Source organism: Vombatus ursinus, unplaced genomic scaffold (assembly GCF_900497805.2).
Source record: "Vombatus ursinus unplaced genomic scaffold, bare-nosed wombat genome assembly UNPS02014789.1, whole genome shotgun sequence".
Classification (NCBI taxonomy): domain Eukaryota; kingdom Metazoa; phylum Chordata; class Mammalia; order Diprotodontia; family Vombatidae; genus Vombatus; species Vombatus ursinus.
The window spans coordinates 7,707,500-7,728,712 of record NW_020954567.1 but is presented as its reverse complement, the minus strand read 5'-3'; the positions used below and the strand labels follow the sequence as shown (position 1 = coordinate 7,728,712).

At 39.5% G+C, this 21,213-nt stretch overlaps 1 protein-coding gene across 1 annotated transcript in view; it reads left to right on the top strand.

The window, feature by feature from the left end:
- Window positions 1–1,749: 1,749 nt before the first annotated feature.
- The window catches only part of DPT (dermatopontin), a 36,874-nt gene continuing 17,410 nt past the window's right edge, over window positions 1,750–21,213 (top strand). Inside the window, exons 1-2 of the mRNA XM_027868518.1 lie at window positions 1,750–2,091; window positions 17,171–17,296. Of these exons, the coding sequence (XP_027724319.1) occupies window positions 1,796–2,091; window positions 17,171–17,296 (422 nt within the window). The 5' untranslated portion in view covers window positions 1,750–1,795. The remainder of the gene's footprint in view (window positions 2,092–17,170; window positions 17,297–21,213) is intronic.

Below are 21,213 nucleotides of genomic sequence, written 5' to 3'. Positions count from 1 at the left end.
TCCTTCTAGTCACCCAAGTTTATAACCTTGGATTACTGACTCTTCCCTCTCCTTTATCTCCCATATCCTGACAAGTTAGTTGATTCTACTTCCATAGTATCTCTTGCATCCATTCACTTTTCTCTACATATATATATATATGTATGTATATATATATATATATACATAAGTATATATATGATCATGTGTGTATATATATATAAAGATAAATGTGTGTCATGTATACATATATATATGACCATGACATCCCCATACTCAAAAGGCTTCAGGCACTCCATATTTACCTCTAGGATAAAAGGGCAAAATCCTCAATCTAGCATTTAAAGCCTTCCAAAAATGCTCCCATTTACCTTTCCATTCCTTTTTTCTTATTACATAATCACTTCTCACACTTTCTGTTCCAGTCAACCAGGTCTTCCCATTCTATGTGCCTTTGCACAGGTAAGGTTACTCATACCCATAAGGTTACCCAAGAGATAATACACTCTCTCTTTATATATTTATGTATCATAGACTCCATAATTTTTTTCAAGGCCCAGCTGAAGAAGGAGGAGGAGGAGGAGGAAGGGGAAGAGGAGGAGAAGAAGGAGGAGGAGAAGGAAGAGGAGATGATGATGAAGAAGAAGAAGAAGGAGAAGGAGAAGAAGGAGGAGGAGAAGAAGGAGAAGAAGGAGAAGGAGAACAAGAATGAGAACAAGAACAAGAACAAGAAGACCCTGCATTCTTCATAGTCAGTTTTCCCTTTTATGGCACATTAATTTGTCTTCCCTGATTGATCAAATTCTGGACTTGGAGTCTAGAAGACCCGAATTCAAATCCTTCCTGAGACACTTACTTGATGTGTACTCTCAGGCAAGTCACTTAACCCTCATCTGCCTCAGTTTCCTTATTTATGAAATGAGGGAGTTGGATTTGTTATGCCTTCTGGCTTTAAACCCACAACCTTACTTTGCTATGAATACTGCAGTGTACATGGGATCTTTCTATCTCTGACCTTGTAAATACCTGGCAATGGGATATTTGTGTCAAAGCATGTGTTCCATTTGCTGTTGCCCCAGTAGCATGTAAGTTTCTTGAGGGCAGGGACCACTCTGATTTTGTCTATGTATCCATAGCACCTAGCAGAATATCCTGCATTTAGTAACAGTCTGTTGAATTGAATTGATGTTTCCTAGACTGATGTTTCCTAAACTTTTTTGGCCTACCACTCCCTTTTCAAAAAAAAAAAATACTCAACATCCCCCTGGAAATCTACTTTCTTTAACCCTTTAACATTTTTTTTTTTTAAAGTTCGTGTTATTTCAAAAAAAAATACCATCCCCCCTGGATTGTTCCAGCACCCTCAGGGGGTGGTATCACCTACTTTGGGAACTTGTGTCGGGACATCAGCTTTTGGAGGAGATCTATTTGGAGTCATCCCCACCTGGTGATCAGAAGACTAGCTCAAGGCTCTGCCTTTGAGGAAATGAGAGGTGGATGATGACTAAATGCAGATTCTGCAAATGAACGTGCCAGAGGGAGAGGTGGGTTTCTTTGATCTCTCTGCAATGTTGCTCCTCCAGGGTCTGCTCCACATATGTTCTCCTCTAGCTTCTGTTGCTTGGAGAAGTCCACCTTAAAAGTAGCTCGATGTATTTGTGGCCAACACGTCTGAGGCAGGGAGATTTTGTTAAAACAATGACACATTGCAGTTGGATCAAGCTCATCGACATCTGGAAACCACATGTCTGAGGCAGTATAAAGGGGCCAGCCAGACAAACCAAGGCTGAAATTCCATGCCAGGAGCAAAGGCAACATGGACCTCACGCTTCTCTGCCTGCTCCTACCATTGGCGATGGTAGCCAAGGGCCAGTATGGTGACTACCGCTATCAGTATCATGACTATGGTGATGACGGCTGGGTGAATCTGAACCGACAAGGCTTCAGTTTTCAGTGCCCCCACGGGCAGGTGGTGGTGGCTGTGAGAAGCATCTTCAGTAAGAAGGAGGGTTCCGATAGGCAGTGGAACTATGCCTGCCTGCCCACCCCCCAGAGTCTTGGGGAGCCGACAGAATGCTGGTGGGAGGAGATCAACAGGGCTGGAATGGAATGGTAAGATGTAGTCTCCTCTATTTGGGCTAGGGTAATTGCAAAGCTCCCCGTCCTCCCTGGGAGGGACAGGGCAGGTATTTGCCAAAGCCTTCATCAGGCACGCTGAAGGTGGGGTGGTGGACAACAGTCACCATGTTGCACAGCTTATCTAACCAGGATAGGAAATCTTCATTGCCAAATTTACCCATTTGTATGCTGATGTCTTTAAGGAGTTACTATGACTTAGACTCACACATGAATGGCAACAAAGAGGATTAGGCAGGACATGCACTCTGCTTTCCGTGTTTTCAAGCTCCTTCTTCATTTCCAGTATATTCTTTCATCTCTTTCATTTGGGACAAGTTTTGCTGCCCCAGCCCCAAATAATAACGTGCCTTTAGAGACAGTTCCTTCATTATAGCACCCCCTTTCTTCCCTAACTCCCCCAACCTACTTGTTTCATGACTAAGTCATTTTTGAGGAGTGAGTAAAAATCCACAACACATCTCACTTTGGGGCAAGAATGACAGTACTCACTGCAACATGGCAGGAGGCCTACAGCTTTACCATGAGCTTTATCAGAGGGCTTTATCATGAGCAGAATACAAAGAAACTTAGCTTCACAGAGCCAGGGTGCACATATAATGTGGATTTATATTTTGTGATGTCTCATGACCATGGAGGGGCAGGGCTGGTGAGAAAATAATTAACATCTTTGGGTTATGTCTACCTTTCCATGGGTCAGCTCTATCAGACTCCCAGTGCCTGGTGACAAAGCTGACCTCATGATTTCTGCAACCATCCTTGCCAGATGGATGTCTGCTTGGACCCCAGGGCATCAGCCATGGCAGACCTTCATCTCATCACTCCTCTCTCAGCAGCTCATTTCCCGTGGCTGCACTCCCTTTTAAAAATCATTTGCCTATGACTGAGGCTCCCCTCCAGATGCTATCTCTCCAATGAAGCCTCTCTCAGAAGGCTGGCATCTCAAAACTTACACGGAACAATGAAAGAACACAAGTCTGGGACTGAAGGAGATAAAAGAGATCTGGGTTCACATCTTGGCTTGTCATAGGATCATCAAGCCAGAGCTCAGTAAGAATCTAGGAATCCAATAAGAATCCAACCCCATAATTTTACAGAGACTCAAAGTAGTTAAATGATTTGTGCAAGGTCGTACGGACAATAAATATCAGATACAGCAATGTGACCTCAGTGTCTTCTGAGTCCACAGCTAGTGCTCATTTTACTAGTGCTTCCTCTTTATCATGTCCTAGCTGTCTCAAACCTTGAACAAAAGGGATGAGATTCAACATTTATATAGTAATTACTATGTAGTAGGCATTGTGCTATGCATTTCACAAGCATTATCTCATTTGATCTTCACAAAAACTCTTCAAAGTAGGAGCTGATATAACTTCTATTTTATACTCAGGAAACTGAGACAGGTAGAGATAAATGATGTGCTCAGGGTCACATAACTAGTAAGTGTCTAAGGCTGGATTTGAATTCAAGTCCTCCTAACTCCAGGCCCAGTGCTCTATCTACTGTGCCACCTAGCTGCCTCAAAACATGTCTTTTGGACCGTCTGGACCTGTACCTCAAAGTATGTTTGTGTATTGGAGGTGTGGGATCTTTATGGTTCTATGATTCTCCTTGCTCTGGAAAATTCACTTAAATCCCCACCCACCTCGCTTTTTTTTTCCTTTAGTTCTATCCCTGCTAGTCAGATGGAAGCAGTAATCATCTGATTTCTAGCTGCCAGCTTTTGGCTGTTTTTGGCTTCACTCTCAAATCCTTTTTTTTTTTTTTTTCAAAAACCATAGGAGAGAGAAAATGAAGAAACTGCTTTGAAAATGGGACTGGAGTGAAAAGCTGAGAGGAGAAATGTCCCTTATGTCTCCTCATCTTCAGCATTGTAATGGAGGAAGAACTGAGCCTAGCTGGGTGTGGCAAGCCCTTGGGCCTCCTGTCCTCCTTCACATATATCTCCCCCACTTTGCTACTGTTAAAAAAAAAAGGTTCTTTTCAAAGCAGTCTCTGTGGCTTAAAGTGATAGCAGCCCCTCTTTGCATCAGTATTTTGGGAGGTGTTTTTTTACATTGAGCTCAGTTGAAAACTTGAAAAGGAAGGAATTGCCCAAAAATTGGAGACTAGTGATTAAGGTGTCTTGGAGGCTGTGGATTTATTCATCGGCTTGGGGAGGAGGGAGCAGGGGATTGGAGATAGGGAATATTTTTATACTTTTTGGCTGTCTTGCCCAACTGAATTAGGTTTCAGGTTTATTTTAACCGCGGAGAGGACAGAGTTCTAGCAACCGTCGGTATGCAAATGATGTTCCTTGGAGAGCCAGTGCTGGAATGGTGATTCCATTAGGCATGCCTGGCTTGAAACACTGATGTTTACCATGGTTCATCAGTCAAAAGGCCAGTTTGCTGGTATCAGATTCTGAAGCCACTAAACTCCAGCTGGTGGTCTCCAGTTTTAGGGATTACTTGAATTGGCTTCCTCTGCTTTGGAATCACCAAGCTAAGCCTTGCAATTATGGGGCATGATTTCAGCTGTTTCCCTGAAGGCCCTTATGTTTGTAAGGAAAATAATATGAAGGATGAGGTGAAAACTGAATGCCATCCCTGAGGCTGGTAAGCATAGTGTGGTGGAAAGAGCCTTGGAATTTGAAATTGATGGATTTGAATGTTAGTTCCATTTCTATTACAAGTGGGTAGTGGTACAGGGCAATGACGTTAAAGCTCTATGGGCTCAAATCTCACCTCAGACATCACCCATGTGACCTTGGGCGAGTCAATTCTCTGAGCCTCAGTTTCTTCATATGAAAAATGAGAGGTTAGGCTATATTAACTCCGAGGTCCCTTTCAGCCCTCTTGTGAGACCTCAGTCAAACCATTTCAAATCCATAGGCCTCAGTTTCCTCATGTAAAAATGAGGGGCTTGGATACAGTGCTCTCTGTGTCCCTAATAGCTCTAAAAGTTTATGATTCTGGTCAGTCCTGCTTTTCTACTGGATATTAATGACAGCTTTAAAAATGACAACCTGATTTAAATTGACCATTTCAGTATATGGGTTTGCCAATGACAAATCCTTTGGAGGAATGTCTCATAGACTTAAGATAGGAGGGAGAGTAAATTAAGATGAATGGAATGGATAGACACTCAGAGCTTCACATAATCTAATTATAATTAAAATAAGGCACTTGTTATTGTTGTTCGGTCATTTCAGTTGTATCTGACTCTTCCTGTCTCCATTTGGAGTTTTCTTGGCAAAGATACTGGCATAGTTTGCTATTTCCTTCTCTGTCTCATTTCACAGATGAGGAAATTGAGGCAAAAAGAATTAAGTGATTTGCCCACAGTCACATAGCTAATAAGTGTCTGAGACCAGATTTTAACTCAGGAAGATGAGTTTTCCTAACTCCAGGCTCTGTACTCTATCCACTAGTTTCCCGGTAGTGAGACACTATACGTCTGCAATACATTACAGGAAAATCTTCAAATGTTCATAGATAAAGAGCCAAATTAAACAACCAATCCTACAGGCAGTCACAAAATAAAAATACTGTAGTCTCTCTTGGGAAAGGAATATTCAGGTCTCTTTCACACTTAGTTGATATCTCTAATTTATTCAATCCAGATGTATTCTCCCCTGGACTTAGCAACTTATCACTTACTTTAGATGGGTTGGGGTTATTGTCTAAGCTGATACAACCCCCCATCTTTATAATAGCATTATAGATTTAGAGTTGAAAGGGATCTTTGAGATAATTTAGTATAATACCCTCATTTTTAAAGATGGGGAAACTAGAATTTGGAACTCAAAAAATTTTTTAAATATTTAAAAATTGTGTAATTGGGGAAAAATAAAATACTATTTTAAAAAATGAATAAAGGTGGGGAAACAAGCTTACAGAGGTTAAATGGCTTAGCCAAAACCATATAGAGTAAATTACAGAAACAAGATTCGAACCTAGGCTCTGATTCTAAATTCAGCGCTCTCTTAATTAGACTCTTAACATCCATAAAGTTTCCATAAACTCATTTCCAAAACACATAAGGACACAGGAAAATTGAGTGAAGAAGGGGAGTTTCATTTGTAGCACATTCTAAATGTAGGAGCCAAAGGCCATGACAACCAGTTAAATATTTATATGTCTGTGTAGCTACATAACAAATGCCTGCCTTTTTATCTTTGGTAGAGGCATGGTCACTGCCCGGATAAGGGAGAGATTCTTCCCAAACCCTCAACATCATCCCACCCTACCCCATCCTCCCCTCTCCCCTTATTGAATCATTTTCAAATTGAGTTCTACCAAACCTCTCCCATGTGGCCCCTTCTCTTCATTCACAAGGACGCTACCCTAACTCAGACCTTCGTCCCTTAAACTGCTGTTGCTATTGCCACAGCCTTCTCACTGGCCTCCTTCATGCTAGTCTCTCCCTTCTTCAACCCATCATCTGCCTGGCTGCCAAACTAATATTTTTCCAGGTCTGACCACAATGCTTTTCTTCTTAAAAATCTTTAGGGACTTCTTATTACTCCTAGGATGAAATGCAAACTCAGCCTGACATTTAAAGTCCTTCAAATCCTGGCTTCTACCAACCGTTAACACATTTCAGATCACTTTACATCACACACTCTAGGTTCCAATTGAACTGCCCCACTAACTGCTCCCCAAACTCAACATTCCTTCTCCTACCCCATGCTCTTGTGTAGACTATCGTCCATGCCTCCTCTTCACTTTCACCTCTTAGCATCCCCAGCTAAGATGCATTACCTAAAACAGCATGGTTCCTGTCCTTAGGGAGCTCCCACTCTAAAGAGAGATAATATACAAACAACTATGTACAAACAAGACACATGTAATGCAAACAAGAAGGAACCTCAGAGAAAAGATACTGGCAGTGGAAGAGACTTGGAAAGGCATCTTGTAGAAAGTCAGGTTTTAGTTGAGTCTTGAAGGAAGCAAGAGGCAGAGGTGAGGAGGGAGAGCATTCCAGGCTTGAGGAACGGGTAGTGTCAAGTGGGAGGAACAACAAGAAAGCCAGAGAAGCTGAATTGGAGAGAATGAAAAGCAGAATAAAGTATTGGAGAGAAAGTAAAGCAGAGTAAAGAATAAACAAATAAAGTATAAAGATTGGAAAGGTAGGAAGGGATCAGGTTGTGAAAGGCTTCAAAAGCCAAATAAACAACCTTACATTTGATCACCTAGAGGTTTGTGAAAAGGAAGGGATGAGGGGATGGGGGACATACATAGTCAGTGAAGATTATTTTGACTACATACTTTCACCCTCTTCTTTTCTGCTCCCCCAGTTCCCGGTCCCCTAAATCCAGTCGGTTAGCCTTACTTTCTGCCCCACCAGCCACATGTCTAGAAGCTCTTTCATTTTCAAAATAAAAATTCCTTGAGGGTAGGACATGACCTAAGGGCACCTCAACACAACATATAAAGCATAGGGGCTTGGAGTCAGGAGAAGTGGGTCTGAGTCCTCTTTCTGACATTCACTAGCTGTGTTAACATGAGACATGTAATTTAATCTCTCTAGGTCTCAGTTTCCTTAAGAGTGAAGTTAGACTAGAAACCTACTTCCCTAGAAAATAACTTGTGTGAGAATCAAATGAGATCATAATCATAAGGGGCCTGGCACATAGTAAGCACCATATAAATGTTAGTTGTTATCATTATTATCATTATACCTCTTAAGTTCCTTTTAGCTCTGAAATTCTATGCTAAGTATATTCTTTCCTAAGGGTGAGGGAGGAGGTTTCATTCTTCTCCTTCTATACTGTTTGTTTTCTTTGTGCATTTAAAATTTTTAATTAAATTTTATTGTTTTCAATTACCAAACATTTATCATCCTCCCTTCCATATTTCCCCCACACCTGAAAAAGCAAAAACCCTTGCACCATAAGCCTAGTCAAACAAAATAATGGAGGTTGCATTTTAATCACACACAAGAAGGGATCCAGGAAGATAGAAATTTAGGTAAGCCAGTAGGGAAATATTAGGAAGAGGTGGGATGGGGCTAGGGGGAGAAGAGGGCTTTCTCATCCCTGAAGTCCACCATCAGAAAACAGTCACCTTCATCACCAGTGCATAAGGTCTTCTACTTGGAACCTCAACATGCAATATGGTTAGAGATTCTAGCTCCATAACTGTACTCCTCGTCTGGGTGTTTACAGTGACTGAAGAAAGAGTTCATCTCTTGGGTGAGGTTGTATCACAGCTAAATAATTCATCTTCAGGGTTTTTAAGTGCTTTCGGCCAAAATGGTGTCCCCACACCCCCATCTTTCTTTCCCTTTTGTCACTGTTGGAATGAGACCAATGAGGACCAGAGGGAACAACTCCATAGACAAGCTTATAAACAAACTCCAAACAAACCTGAGTTCCAAATTCTTGCCTCACTCTCTCAGCCTGGCTATCTATTCAATGGATACTGGATTTTTTGTCAGAAAAAAAAAAAACAAGGGAGAGGGTCAGAAGACAGAGTAAATTACTTGAAACAGAAGAGGAGTCTCTATGGGGGTATAGTCTTCATTCTCCATGCAGTTAATAGGAATAGGGAATGGTTTTGAATTAGAAACACACTATAGGGAGAGGGAATGAGGAATATTGTATATGAGGAATCAGGAGTCCTTCCTTCTACAATAACTATGATATAAAGTAAGTAAGCCTCCCTGAGCCCCAATTTAACAATCTGTAAATAGAATAATATTTGCGTTATCTATCTCAGGGAGCTAATGTGAAGAAAATTCTTGGTAAAACTGGATACATTCTAAAATTATGAGTTATTAGTAGATAGAGTTAAGGGGTTAATCACAAGGAGAATTTATATAGGTAATGGCATGGAATTGCATCAGATATTTGGAAAGGACTTTAAGAGACTGGGTCCACTTTCCCAGCTTCATGCAATGTTTAAGCTACCCAAAAGATGGTTGCTGTTTTGTTTTGGTTTTTTTCTCTTAATCAATCATGTTTTTATCAATGTGCCTGCTATATTCTAGGCATTGTACTAGGCTCTGGATATATGATTACAAAGAGTGAAACAAACTTTACTGCCCCATTAAATAAAGGCTTCCCCATCAATGCTGGACCTAAGGAAAATTGTAAAGGTCATTGGGTTCTCCTAATCTCCCTCAATCCAATCTTTCCTTCCCCCACCCCCTTTCAGCTTCTCTTTTTTTCCACCAGCTCTTCCTAGACTCCCCACACATACATCCCAATCAGGTTCTCTCTGGATGCTGCCTGTCACTTAGTGGGCTAACTAACTGATAAAGTCATTCACAGGAAGATGTTAAGGCTAAACCACCAGCCATACGGAAGTTGCCTTCTCCTCCCCGCTGTGGGATTCTGAACTACCACAACTAACTTCTCTAATCTTCACACATCCAACCTTTTTATTTTATGTTTCTAAACCTTAAAGTATCAAACACATGTGACTATTATTATTATTCTATTTGCTTCCAGCTAATAGCATAGCTAGGTGGTACAATGGACAAAATGCCTGGCCCAGAATCAAGGAGACCTGAATTCAAATCTGGCCTCAGACACTTACTAGCTGTGTGACCCTGGGCAAGTCACTTAACCCTCTTTGCCTCCATTTCCTCAACTGTAAAATGAACTAGAGAAGAAAATGGCAAACCACTCCAGTATCTTTGCCAAGACAACCCCAAATGAAGGTCACAAAGAGTCAAATACGATTGAAATGACTGAACAACAAAGACAACAAAATTTGCTTCTAGAGACCAGAACCAGGAGTAATGGGAAGAAGTTTCAAAGAAGCAAATTTAATTTTTATATGAGGAAAATCTTCCTAATGATTAGATCCTAAAATGGAATATACTACCTCATGAAAAAATAGATTCCCCATCACTTGAGATCTTTAAACAAAAACTAAATAACCACTTGTTGAGGATAATAATCATAATAACTAGTATTTATATATTGCTTTATAGTTTGCAAAGCACTTTGCAAATATAATCTCATTTGCTCTTCACTACAACCTAGGGAAGTAGGTGCTATTATTAGTTCATTTTATAGATGAGGAAATTTACACAGAGGTTGAGTAATTTGCCTAGGGTCATACAGCTAGTAAGGATCTGAGACAGAATTTGAATTCAGGGCTTCCTGACTCCAGGTCTACCACACTGCATACTATGTCACCTAGCTGAAGGGTTAGGAGGATAATTTTAAGTTATGAGTTGCACTAGATGGACTATGAAATTCAGCGATTCTATTATTTTCTGACCAGCTTCTGTTCATACTTCAGTGATACAAAGGCATAAAGAGTGTGAAGACTGTTCAAGTTGGAGTCTTTTAATCCCTAAATAAAAATGTGCCTTAATTCATTTTTCAAAGCTGATCTTCTAAAATGTTTAGGAATCTGATTTTGAAGATATTAAAACTGGCTTCTTTCATCCCACCATCAGTCCCAAATAAATCTCTCATGTAGTTTTCTTTGAAAAACAGGGAATACGGTTTACTAAAAAGACTTTTTCTTCAACCATTTCAAAATGCGGAATTAATTCTTAGTGACAAAATTTGCCAATAGTTACACAAAAGTACAAAAGCAAAGATGGTCCTCATCTTCAAGAAATTACATCCTAAAGCAACATAAAGGTAAGCAGTGGTTGGCCAAGGAAGGGCATTTTGGTCCAGACAGTTCCAGGTGCATGAGTACATAGAGAAGTGATTGGCACATTCCATCCAGGAACAATGGCAAAAAAGATTTGATCACAGTTCTTATTTCCAAAACTAGGGGTGGAGTGGTGTATGATGGTGGGAGGAAGGAGTAAAGGGGTGAGCCAAGGAACTGATGGCCAGAGAATAAGGACTGTAGTGATGTATAAGGTGACTATGGATTTTCTGAAGTAGTGGTCATAGAATGACAATCATAAATGGATGTGGAGGGAGTCAGGGCAGTACATAAGTAATATAGCCAACATTGTATAATTAATCACTGATAGTTATGAACTGTTTTTTAAAGCCACCTTCTTCTCATATTCTTCAGCTTCCAAGATAATTTTTTTTAAAACTGTTTGAAAAATTTCAAAAGCATCTGCTTTTATTCCTTGGTTTTTCCCCTATTAACATATTAAATACATGTTTTTGAAGGGAAAAATCTACTGCATTTAGTTAGTATTTATACTAAACTAAAATATGACTAAACTATTTTAGGAAGTTTTAGCTAATTATATGAATATATGGCATCTACCAAGATAGCTTCTGTAGATCAAGATGATGCATTTTAATGCTTCTCTTAAAATCATGTCTTACAACACACACTCATACAAGAAGAACAGACTTTGAGTTTTTCCTACAGTCATCTGGGCCCTCTGATTCCCAGCTGTCTGCTACTGTGCTAGCTTCAGGAAGGGTAGGATTTAGCAGTGGCAGGAAGCTGTCAATCAATAGCTGAAACTTGGATAGACATTTTCTGTCTGTTTGGTGATTTTCAGTCATGTCTGACTCTTTGTGGCCCCTTTTTGGAGGGTTTTCTTGGCAAAAATACTGGAGTGGTTTGCCATTTTCCTTCTCCAATTCTTTTTACAAATGAGGAATCTGAGGCAAACAAGGTTAAGTGATTTACCCAGAGTCACATAACTAGTAAGTATCTAAGGCTAGATTTAAGGTCAGGAAGATGAGTTTTACTAACTCTAGGCTAACACCCTATCCACTGCTCCACCTAGCTGCCCCCAATGTTCTCCTCTGCCTCACTGTAAAATGAGGAGGATACTATAGATAACCTCTAAAGTCCCTTCCAACTCTAAAGCTCTGATTCTGAAGCCCAGGTCTTCTGATATCCAAATTCAATCCTCTTTTTCTGTTGTGTATTTATACATTTAGGCATATACATTAAACAAAATTTGAAAATGGGAACAATTTTAAGGACCTCAAGCGGGCAAGGGTCAATGTTGAATGACACCCTTAGGGCAAATTTTGTCATTATTTACTTATAGATCCAGACGTTTTAGAAAATCAGGGCCAGTATAGAGGTTACTACAAGGTAGCCACATGGAAATAAAATTCAGCAGGGAGATGTGTGTGTGTGTGTGTGTGTGTGTGTGTGTGTGTGTGTGTGTGTGTAAATGTGATGTGTGTGTGTGTAAATGTGATGTGTGCCCTTCCCATGAAGGGCAATCACCAACTGGTTGACTAACAGCTGGCAGGAAATTCTTGGAACCGAGATAGCTGGCAAGATCCACGGTAGCCTATTGGATGTATCAGTTTATCTCCCTGTGTTTATTTTTAGTCCAGTGATCTTCCTTCATAGAGTCACAAACTGTTAGTGCCAGAGCATTAGGCCTTTGAGATCACCTGGTCAAGCCACCTGATTTTACTGATGAAGAAACTAAGGCCCAGGGAGAGGAAGTTACTAAGCCAAGGTCATATAGCTGGTAAATGGACAGAACCAGGATTAGAACTCAATTCTCCTGATTCCCAATTCCTGAGCCATACCACAATAGCAGATACCATGCTGGCACCGTGGATATCGCCGGTGATGCCCTAATGGCACAAGAGAAGCCAGGGATGGGAGACCATGGTAAACACAGGGAAAAGAAGTCAATAACGCTTGTCATAGCTTTCTAATTAATCTCTCTGCTTCTGATCTTTCCCCACTCCAGTCCACCCTCCACACCACTGCTAAAGTGATTTTCTAAAAGTCTGAATCTAACCACGTCACTCTCTTCCTCAATAAACTCCACTGCCTCTCTATTACCTCCAGCATCAAACATCAAGTCATATGTTTGGTTCTTCCCAACCTGTCCCCTTCCTACCTTTCCATGTTTTCACACTTTAGTCCCCTCCACATGTCCTGTGGTTCAGCAGCTCTGGCCTGTTTGGTAGTTCATGCACTGGCTGTTCTCCATTCCTGGCAGACCCTCCTTTCTCACCACCACCTTTTGACATCTCTGACCTATTTTCAGACTCAGCTCAAATGGCTCATTCTGAGGTGGGCCTTCCTGAGTGCCCACCCTGCTTCTCAGTCACATGAACCTTCTAAGGTTACCTTCTATGCTCTCTCTGTATATCTTGTAAGCTTCTACTAATTGTCTTGTTGCCTCACCCATTAGTACGTAAGCTCTTTGAAGGCAGGAACTGTTACTGTGTGTCTGCCCTTTCTTTGTATCCCCAAGCACCTAGCCTAGTGCCTGGCCCTAATACGTGCTCAATAAATACTTGTTGATTGCTCAAATGATAAAGTACTTGAGAGTTTGCAAAGCAGATTATTTCAGTTGGGTCTCACACCAGCCCTGTGAGGTAGATCCTACAAGCTATTTTTCTTTCAAGATCAGACTTATGATCTCAGTGGTGAAGGGAGCTCCTTCTGCCAAGCAGATCAACTTCTGCTCTGCCCTTATGGTGTCAGAGAGGTCCACAAGGCACAGAGGGGTTTTGTGACTTCTCTAGGGTCACACAGCCAGGATATTCCAGGGATGTGACATAAACCCAGATTTTCCTGACTTCAAGACCAGCTCTCTATCCACTACACCACACAGCCTCTCTGTAACACATATCATTATCCCCATTTTATAGAGGAGGAAACTGAGGCTGAGAGACGATGAGTATCTTGCCAGGAACAGTATCTGGGGTGGGATTTGGAACCTGCTGAGTACAGGCTGAGTAAGTGCATCAAACCACCATACCTTGCTGAACTCAGATGTGACAAGGGTCAAGAGGTCACTCTCAAAGGAACTTCAGAGGTCATCTGGTCTAACCTCCTCATTTTACTGATGAAGAAACTTTCCCAGAAAGAAGGCCAAAGTTAGCAGGTGGCCAGAGTGAAGACTTAGACTCATGTAGGCTAGTGAGAAGTCTGGAACGCTTTTTCAGGAGGATATTCTGACTCTGACGTGCTAATATTTTTTATAAAATGTAAAGGTATATATACATATGTGTGTATATATGTGCATATCCATATACACACAAACACACATGTACACACAAACAATACACATGTGTGTGCATATAAATATACATATATAATTATACACCACAAATATGATCATTACATGCAATATTGTGTTATATAATCTGTATATTTGTACATGATTATGTATGATTATATATAATGTGCACATATATCCATATTGCATAATCACATATATTACACGTGACTATATAATAATATATAATTAAGTGCTTGTACATAATAATATGTAACAAAATTAATATAAGATTTTATATAATTACATATGAATATATATTACACGTGTGCATGAGTGTGTTTGTGTGTGCGTGTGGCCGTGCCTACCTACAAGCTGAGAAAGATCCTTTGAATGCTTAGGCACTCCCTAAACTATTGCTGCCGCTTCCTAGATTATTTGTGTACTATTTCCCATGTGTGTTGTTGTACACACTTCACCAGCTGCCAGCCTCCCATATTTCATTTGTGTGGAATGAATGACAGAGAGGTGGGAAATTCCTTGTAATCCTAATTTGATTTAACACGTCACCTAGTATCTACTTTCTGTACATCTTGTATGTAATTTCTGAGAGGCATTATAATGTGGCCTGTGGCATGATGGGTAGAGCTGGCGTTTACCCATAGGCGACCAAAGTTCAAGACTGTGTAATCCTAGGTAAGTCACTAATGATTTCTCCAGTCATCCTCATCCATATCTCACCAGTGGACCCAGATGACTCTGGAGGAGAAAGTGAGACTGGTGATTTTGCACAGCTGTCCTTCAATTAAATCCAATTCACTTGCCCGTCACGGCATCACCTCCCTGCTGTCATGGTCCTCTTCGAGAACGAAGGACAAACAACAGTAATGCACTCTTGAGTTGCCAGATCCAAAGGTCTTTTCTCAATCTTTATTCACCTTCACACACACACACACACACACACACACACACACACACAGAGCCTTCCCCTATTAGCATATAAGGTCCTCTTGGGAGAGGGACTATCTTGCTTGCTTACATTTGTATACCCAGTTCTTATCAGAGTGCCTGACACATAGTGAGCACCTAATAAATGTCTTCATACTCATTCATTAATATTTTTGTTTGTTTTGTTTTGTTTTAATTAACAAGCATTTTTCAATTAAATTACTCCCATTAACTCATTCAGCAAATAAAAAAAAAAGTCCCCAACACATAATTTTATATGATCTGGCAAAATAAACTCCCAATTAATTATATCTAAAAATGTATGTCTCTTTCTACATTTTAAGTTCATCAAATCTCAGAAAGTGAACAGCATGTTTTATCTTCATTCTTTTGGGCTCATACTTCAACATTGAATTGATCAGAGTTTTAAAGTCATTCAAAGTTGTTTTCCTCAATAATGTTGTTATCATTATAAAATTGTTCTCCTGGTTCTACTCATTTCACTCTTTATCAGTTCATGATGGTCTTTTGAGATTCCTCTGAAACTTTTCATTTCACCAGTTATCATGGTACAATAGTATTCCATTACATTCATGTACTACACTTTGTTTAGCCATTTCTCAATAGGATTGCCCTCTTAGTTTGCAATTTTGGTTTTGGCTACCACGAAAAGAATCGCTGCAAATATTTTTGTACATATAAATTCTTTTCCTCTTTGATTCCTTTAGGGTATATATAGGCCTAATAGTGGTATAGCCAAGTCAAAGAGTATGCTTAGATTGGTGACTTTCTAGACATAATTCCAAATTGTTTTGGATGACTGGACCAATCCATAGCTCCCCCAATAATGCTCCGGTGTACCTGTTTTTCCACAACCTCTCCATTATCTGTCATTTTCCTCTTTTGTCATCTTTGACAATCTAATAGAAGGGTTATAAAACCTTAAGTTTGCCTTAATTTTCTTGTTTCTAATTATCAGTGATATAAGACTTTTTTTTTCTGATAGTTGATAACATAGCTTTATTTTCTCCTTTGAAAACTGCCCAATGATATTCTTTAACCATTTGTCTATTGAGAAACAGCTCTTAGTCTTATAAATTTGAATCAATTCTTTGAATAGCTTGGATAGGAGACCTTTAATAGAAAAACTTGTTACAAAGATTTTTCTCCAGTTACCTGTTTCTCTGCTAATTTTTTACTATACTCAATTTGTTTGTGCAAAAACTTTTTAATTTTGTATAATCAAAATGGTCCATTTTGTCTTATATGATCCTTTCGATCACTTATTGAGTCATGAACTTTCCCCCTTTCTATAGATCTCAAAAGCAGTCTCTTCCTTGCTAATCTTAGTTGTTTACAACAAATACGATCTTTTATATTTAGGATATATGACCTTTTATATTTAGGTCATATATCCATTTGGAGCTTATCTTTAATGATTACTGCTGTGTAGTACAGTTTGAGATGTGATTCTAATAGACCCCTTTCCTCTCCACTTTTCTTCATCATTATCCTTGAGATTCTTGATCTTCAGTTTCTCCATATGAACTTTTTCTAGGTCTGTATACAGAATATTCTTTTGAGAATTTGATTGGTAAGACCTGAATGAGTAGATTAACGTATGTACCATTGCCAGTTTTATTACATTTGCCCTAACTTCCCATGAGCATTTGTTTCTTCAGCAAGTCCTGTCTTTATATCAGCATAGGAGGTTTTACAGTTAGATCAATCATTCATTCATTCATTTACCTTCTTTGTACTTTATTTTCCTCACCTGATCAACAAAGACGTGGCCTAGGTGGTCTCTAAGGTCCCTTTCACCTCTACATCTAGGATCTTGTGGCCCTGTGTGGTAAATGTGAGTCTTTTTCCTTTTTTAAATCATTTCCCTCCTTCTCCAACCTGATCCCTTCCATGGAATGGAATGTTTCTGTGAGTGATTTATTTGACCAATATCTGCAGTGCATTATCTGATATATAGAACACACTGGGCCCCAACGTCTAGGTAAATGTTTTGCATAATTGCCCATGTATAACCTACATCTTATCACTTGACCTCTCAGGGAGAGGGGAGGGGAGGGGGGAGAGAATTTGGAACTCAAAACTTTAAATAAAAATGTTAAAAAAATTTTGGAAATTAAAAAAAAAACAATGTCTAGATAAAGACCAAATGTGAATCAATCACTAAGAGTGCTAAATGTGAACCCAGACTAATAATTTCTTTGGATTGTGTGTTTTCTTCTCTCAGGTATCAGACATGCTCCAGCAATGGCCTTGTGGCTGGGTTCCAGAGCCGCTACTTTGAATCAGTCCTAGACCGAGAATGGCAATTTTACTGTTGCCGCTACAGAAAGAGGTGCCCATACTCGTGTTGGTAAGTAGTTGTCTGCTAAATCACCCTGTCATGGACTCCCAGGGCTAGCAGGGGGGCTAAGATTTTTTATTATCCTGAGCCCCTGCTATCTTCAAGACAGAACTTCTACACTTGACCTCCACATTGGTAAGAACCTCTTCAGTGCCCAGAAATCTGCAGACAAGGAAATGTTAAACCCTTTCTCAACATACCCTATAATTGAATGAGATTACAGGCTAAAATAAGAGAGGCATAGGCTTCAAAGTAAAGAAAACAACAGTACTACTGCAGTCTACCCTAGTCGGAATCCATCTAATATCATTTTGTTCTGGTCTTAGCAGCACAATATAGTAGTTGAGGAGTCAGTCTTGGAATAAGGAAGATCTGGGTTCAAATTAAATCTCAGACACTTACGAGCTGTTTGACCTGGTGCAAGTCACTTGACCTCTCTAAGTCTCAGTTTCCCCATCTGTACAACGGGGAAAATAATAACTCCTACCTCATGGGATCATAGTGGAGATGAAATAAGGTAATAGAGTGCTTTTGCTATTATCATATAGTTTTAATATATACACAAGGGACTTTGTTAGGATTTTGAAGATTTAATAAATCTGAGACTTTTTGTAGTTATCAAGCAGTAATTTTAGCATGATCTTGTGTTTTCTATAACTTTCATTCAATTGTATGAGGGTATACTATGGAGTATTACTTCAAAGAGCCTTTAATACTCTCATTAAAGATGCCCTCAATGGGTGTTTAGATGACTTTCATAACAGTGTTATATAAAGGCAGTCATTTTGATGACCCCAAGCTTTTCCCTGAAGCAAAGGTCCATCTTTTACAACAGTATTACAGTATGGTTACAAGTCATGAAACATTCCAGTCCATAAAAAACTGGAATTGAAGATTGACCAAGCAGTAAAGGAGAAGTGCATGGTAGGGGGGAGCTATTGGTACCATGTAACAAATAAGGAATGATGAAGGGGAAGAGATATGTAGATTGTCATCAAAGTAATGTATAAGTGCCTGACCACATGAAAAGACCAAGGGATAAATGATGGATAGTCTAGATGTCCCATTAAGATATAGATGTGTGTAGATGTGTATGCACATGCATGTGCTTACACACACATGTATATACACATATATGATATTTATGTGTGTGTGTTATGGAAACACATGCATGTCCATTGTGTGTATGTGTGTGCATGTGTAACCAGTGTAGCATGGTGGGTAGGGTGTCGCCATAAAAGTCAGGAACACCTGAATTTGAGTCTTGACTATGATACACACTGGCCATACGAGCGGGGGCAAACTACAGTCTTTCATTGCTCTTGGCCATTCTCCAAGACTACAGGTTGTAGGGAAGGTGTCCACCTCTATTGGTAGAGGGAATTTCCTCCCTTGTCTTGGTGTTCTCCATAACAATGAAATCATAAGTCTAGTCCCTATCCTGATATATACATATAGTACCTTCCCCCTGACCCTATGGGACCTTTTAGCAGTGGCATATCCACAAATATTCATCAGAAGTTAACTCCTTTCCAAATTTTAGTAGTTCTTCCTTCCTAAGAGAAGCTGGTCAATGAGGCAAGCACCTAGATCCCTATAAAACAAATAAATCCATATCTTCTTCACTTGCTATTTGGTAGGAAGAATTTCCCACCACCACTGTGTTAAATGATGGCATCACTGAACTCTTTAATACTCAATTAACTGCTAGAAAATTAGGGGGTACGGCAGGTAGAGCTCCAGGTATGTAGTCAAGAGCATCTGAGTCCAAATCTGGCCTCAGACATATACTAGATGTATGACCCTAGGCAAGTCATTCAATCTCTATGTGCCTCAGTTTCTTCATCTGTAAAATAGAGATAATAACGGTAGTACCTGCCTCCCAAGATTGTTGAGTGGAACAAATGAAATATGTAAAGTGCTTAGCAAAATACCCGACACATAGTAGGCACTGTATAAATGTTACCTATTATCATTATCATTATTAAATTAGTAGCTTACTTTGATCCTGTGCTAGAATATTGGTCTCAAAAGAAGGATGTAGGAAGATATACTTGCTGCTTGACCCACCCCTTTGCAGGACACTGATGCCGGCCCAGGAAGGGCAGGGCAAGTTTAGGAAAGAGCTCTCAAGTTATTTACAATAGAAACAGGGTAAACCACTTTTTGAATCAAGTAATTTAAAGATTCCGCTCAAAATTCTAGCCCTGGTGATGGCATTTGAAATTTTAAAAAGGTCAGAATTGAAAGGCATTGTAGCATTCATTTGGCTAAACCACTTGCTTGCAGCAAAAATCTTTCCAGTTCTCCACAACGTTGCCATGGAAAGAAAGGTTAGTGAGATGCTAACTACCCCAGTGCCAGTGGGTGCCAGCTATTGTAAGGATAGCTCATCCGCTTCTAATTGTTGTATTTTGAAAAGGGCAATGCTCCCGGCAGTCACTATGGCAGCTACCTTCTTCTCAAAGAACTTTCTCTTTCTGGAGCAATCAACAGTTTCCCTCATGAGTCAGGGTGAACTCTGCCCTTCTTACAATTCTGTTCTCTTCCTCTTAAGTATCTCATTTCCTTTAGTGTTTGCTCCAGTTTTTGTATTGGTATTATATTAGGGGATGAGGAACTTTGTACAACCAATCCTTAAGTAACTTTTATCTGACTGCCTTTTCACTTCAATTTTTTTTAAGTGCCTACTATGTGCAAGGCATTGTCCTGAATAAACACTGGGGATGATAAAACAGAGGAGCTACATTCTGCTCCAGGGAAACGACACGTACACAGATAAGTTGACACAAAATATAACCAAAATAATATGGCCTGTGGCCCTGCAACCATCCTCTCTTTCAGCCCCAAATTCATGTGGACTCGTTCAATCACTGGAGTTTCCTTGGAAGGTCACTTTTTGGTTTATCATTTCCCAATCCAGAGTTTATTCTGGAAAATCCCCAAATGTAGCCTGAGAATAGCTCATGTCTAGGCTTCCACAAATTGAGTAACAACAGGGTCCCCAGACCCTGAACAAGCACTCAAGGTAATAAATGTATATTGCACACAGGATAGTCTTTCACCCCTAAGTAAACACAGAAGTCTCACCAGACTTGTGACTTCTGATAGAGAAATGCAGATGATGTACGTTTATACGTTATAAGATACATAATCAACACAACTTTCTTCTTTTTACCACTGCAAATAAAAAATAGAACCTACGCTTTGAGTGAAGTCCACAATGAAACAATCAGCTTCCAAATTAACTCATCTTTCTAAACCATTCTGTTTTCCCCACTCGTCTCCTTTACCTATTTCCTCACCTTGGTGCTCACAGCCCCCGCTGATGGGAAGATTTTAGTGCTATTATTTTATCAGGTAGACTTCTGACAATGTTCCACATAGGACTGGAAAGTTCTCAAGGTGGCTTCTTACTGCTGAATAAAGCTATTAAAGTTCTAATTCTGTAGCTTTAATTTCCTAGCAGTTACCTACTTTCTTGTTCAAGTATTACCTTCTTTCTCAGCAGACTATCTGAGATTCGATGGTAAAGGACTAAATTTAGAGTCAGAAATCTGAGTTCAAATTTCACTCTTTCAGTTACAACCTATGTGGCCTTGGTAAAGTTGCCTTATTTCTCTAGGCCTCAATTTCCTTTTAGAGCCCCTAAAAATCAACTCAGTTTCTTAATAAGAATACATTTCATTTTGGAAACATGGTATTAATTTACTAAAAGCTTTTGTTCCTTCAAATAAGAAATTGAATCCATCTGCTGATAATCTATTAATTTTTTCAAAATAATTATATATAATATAAATATAATAAATTAATCAATATAACATTTATTTTTAATATGTTAACTAGTAATATAATTAATATAATATAAACTAATATAATAATTATATATAATGCAATTTTATCCATGCTATATCGCTATGAGAAAA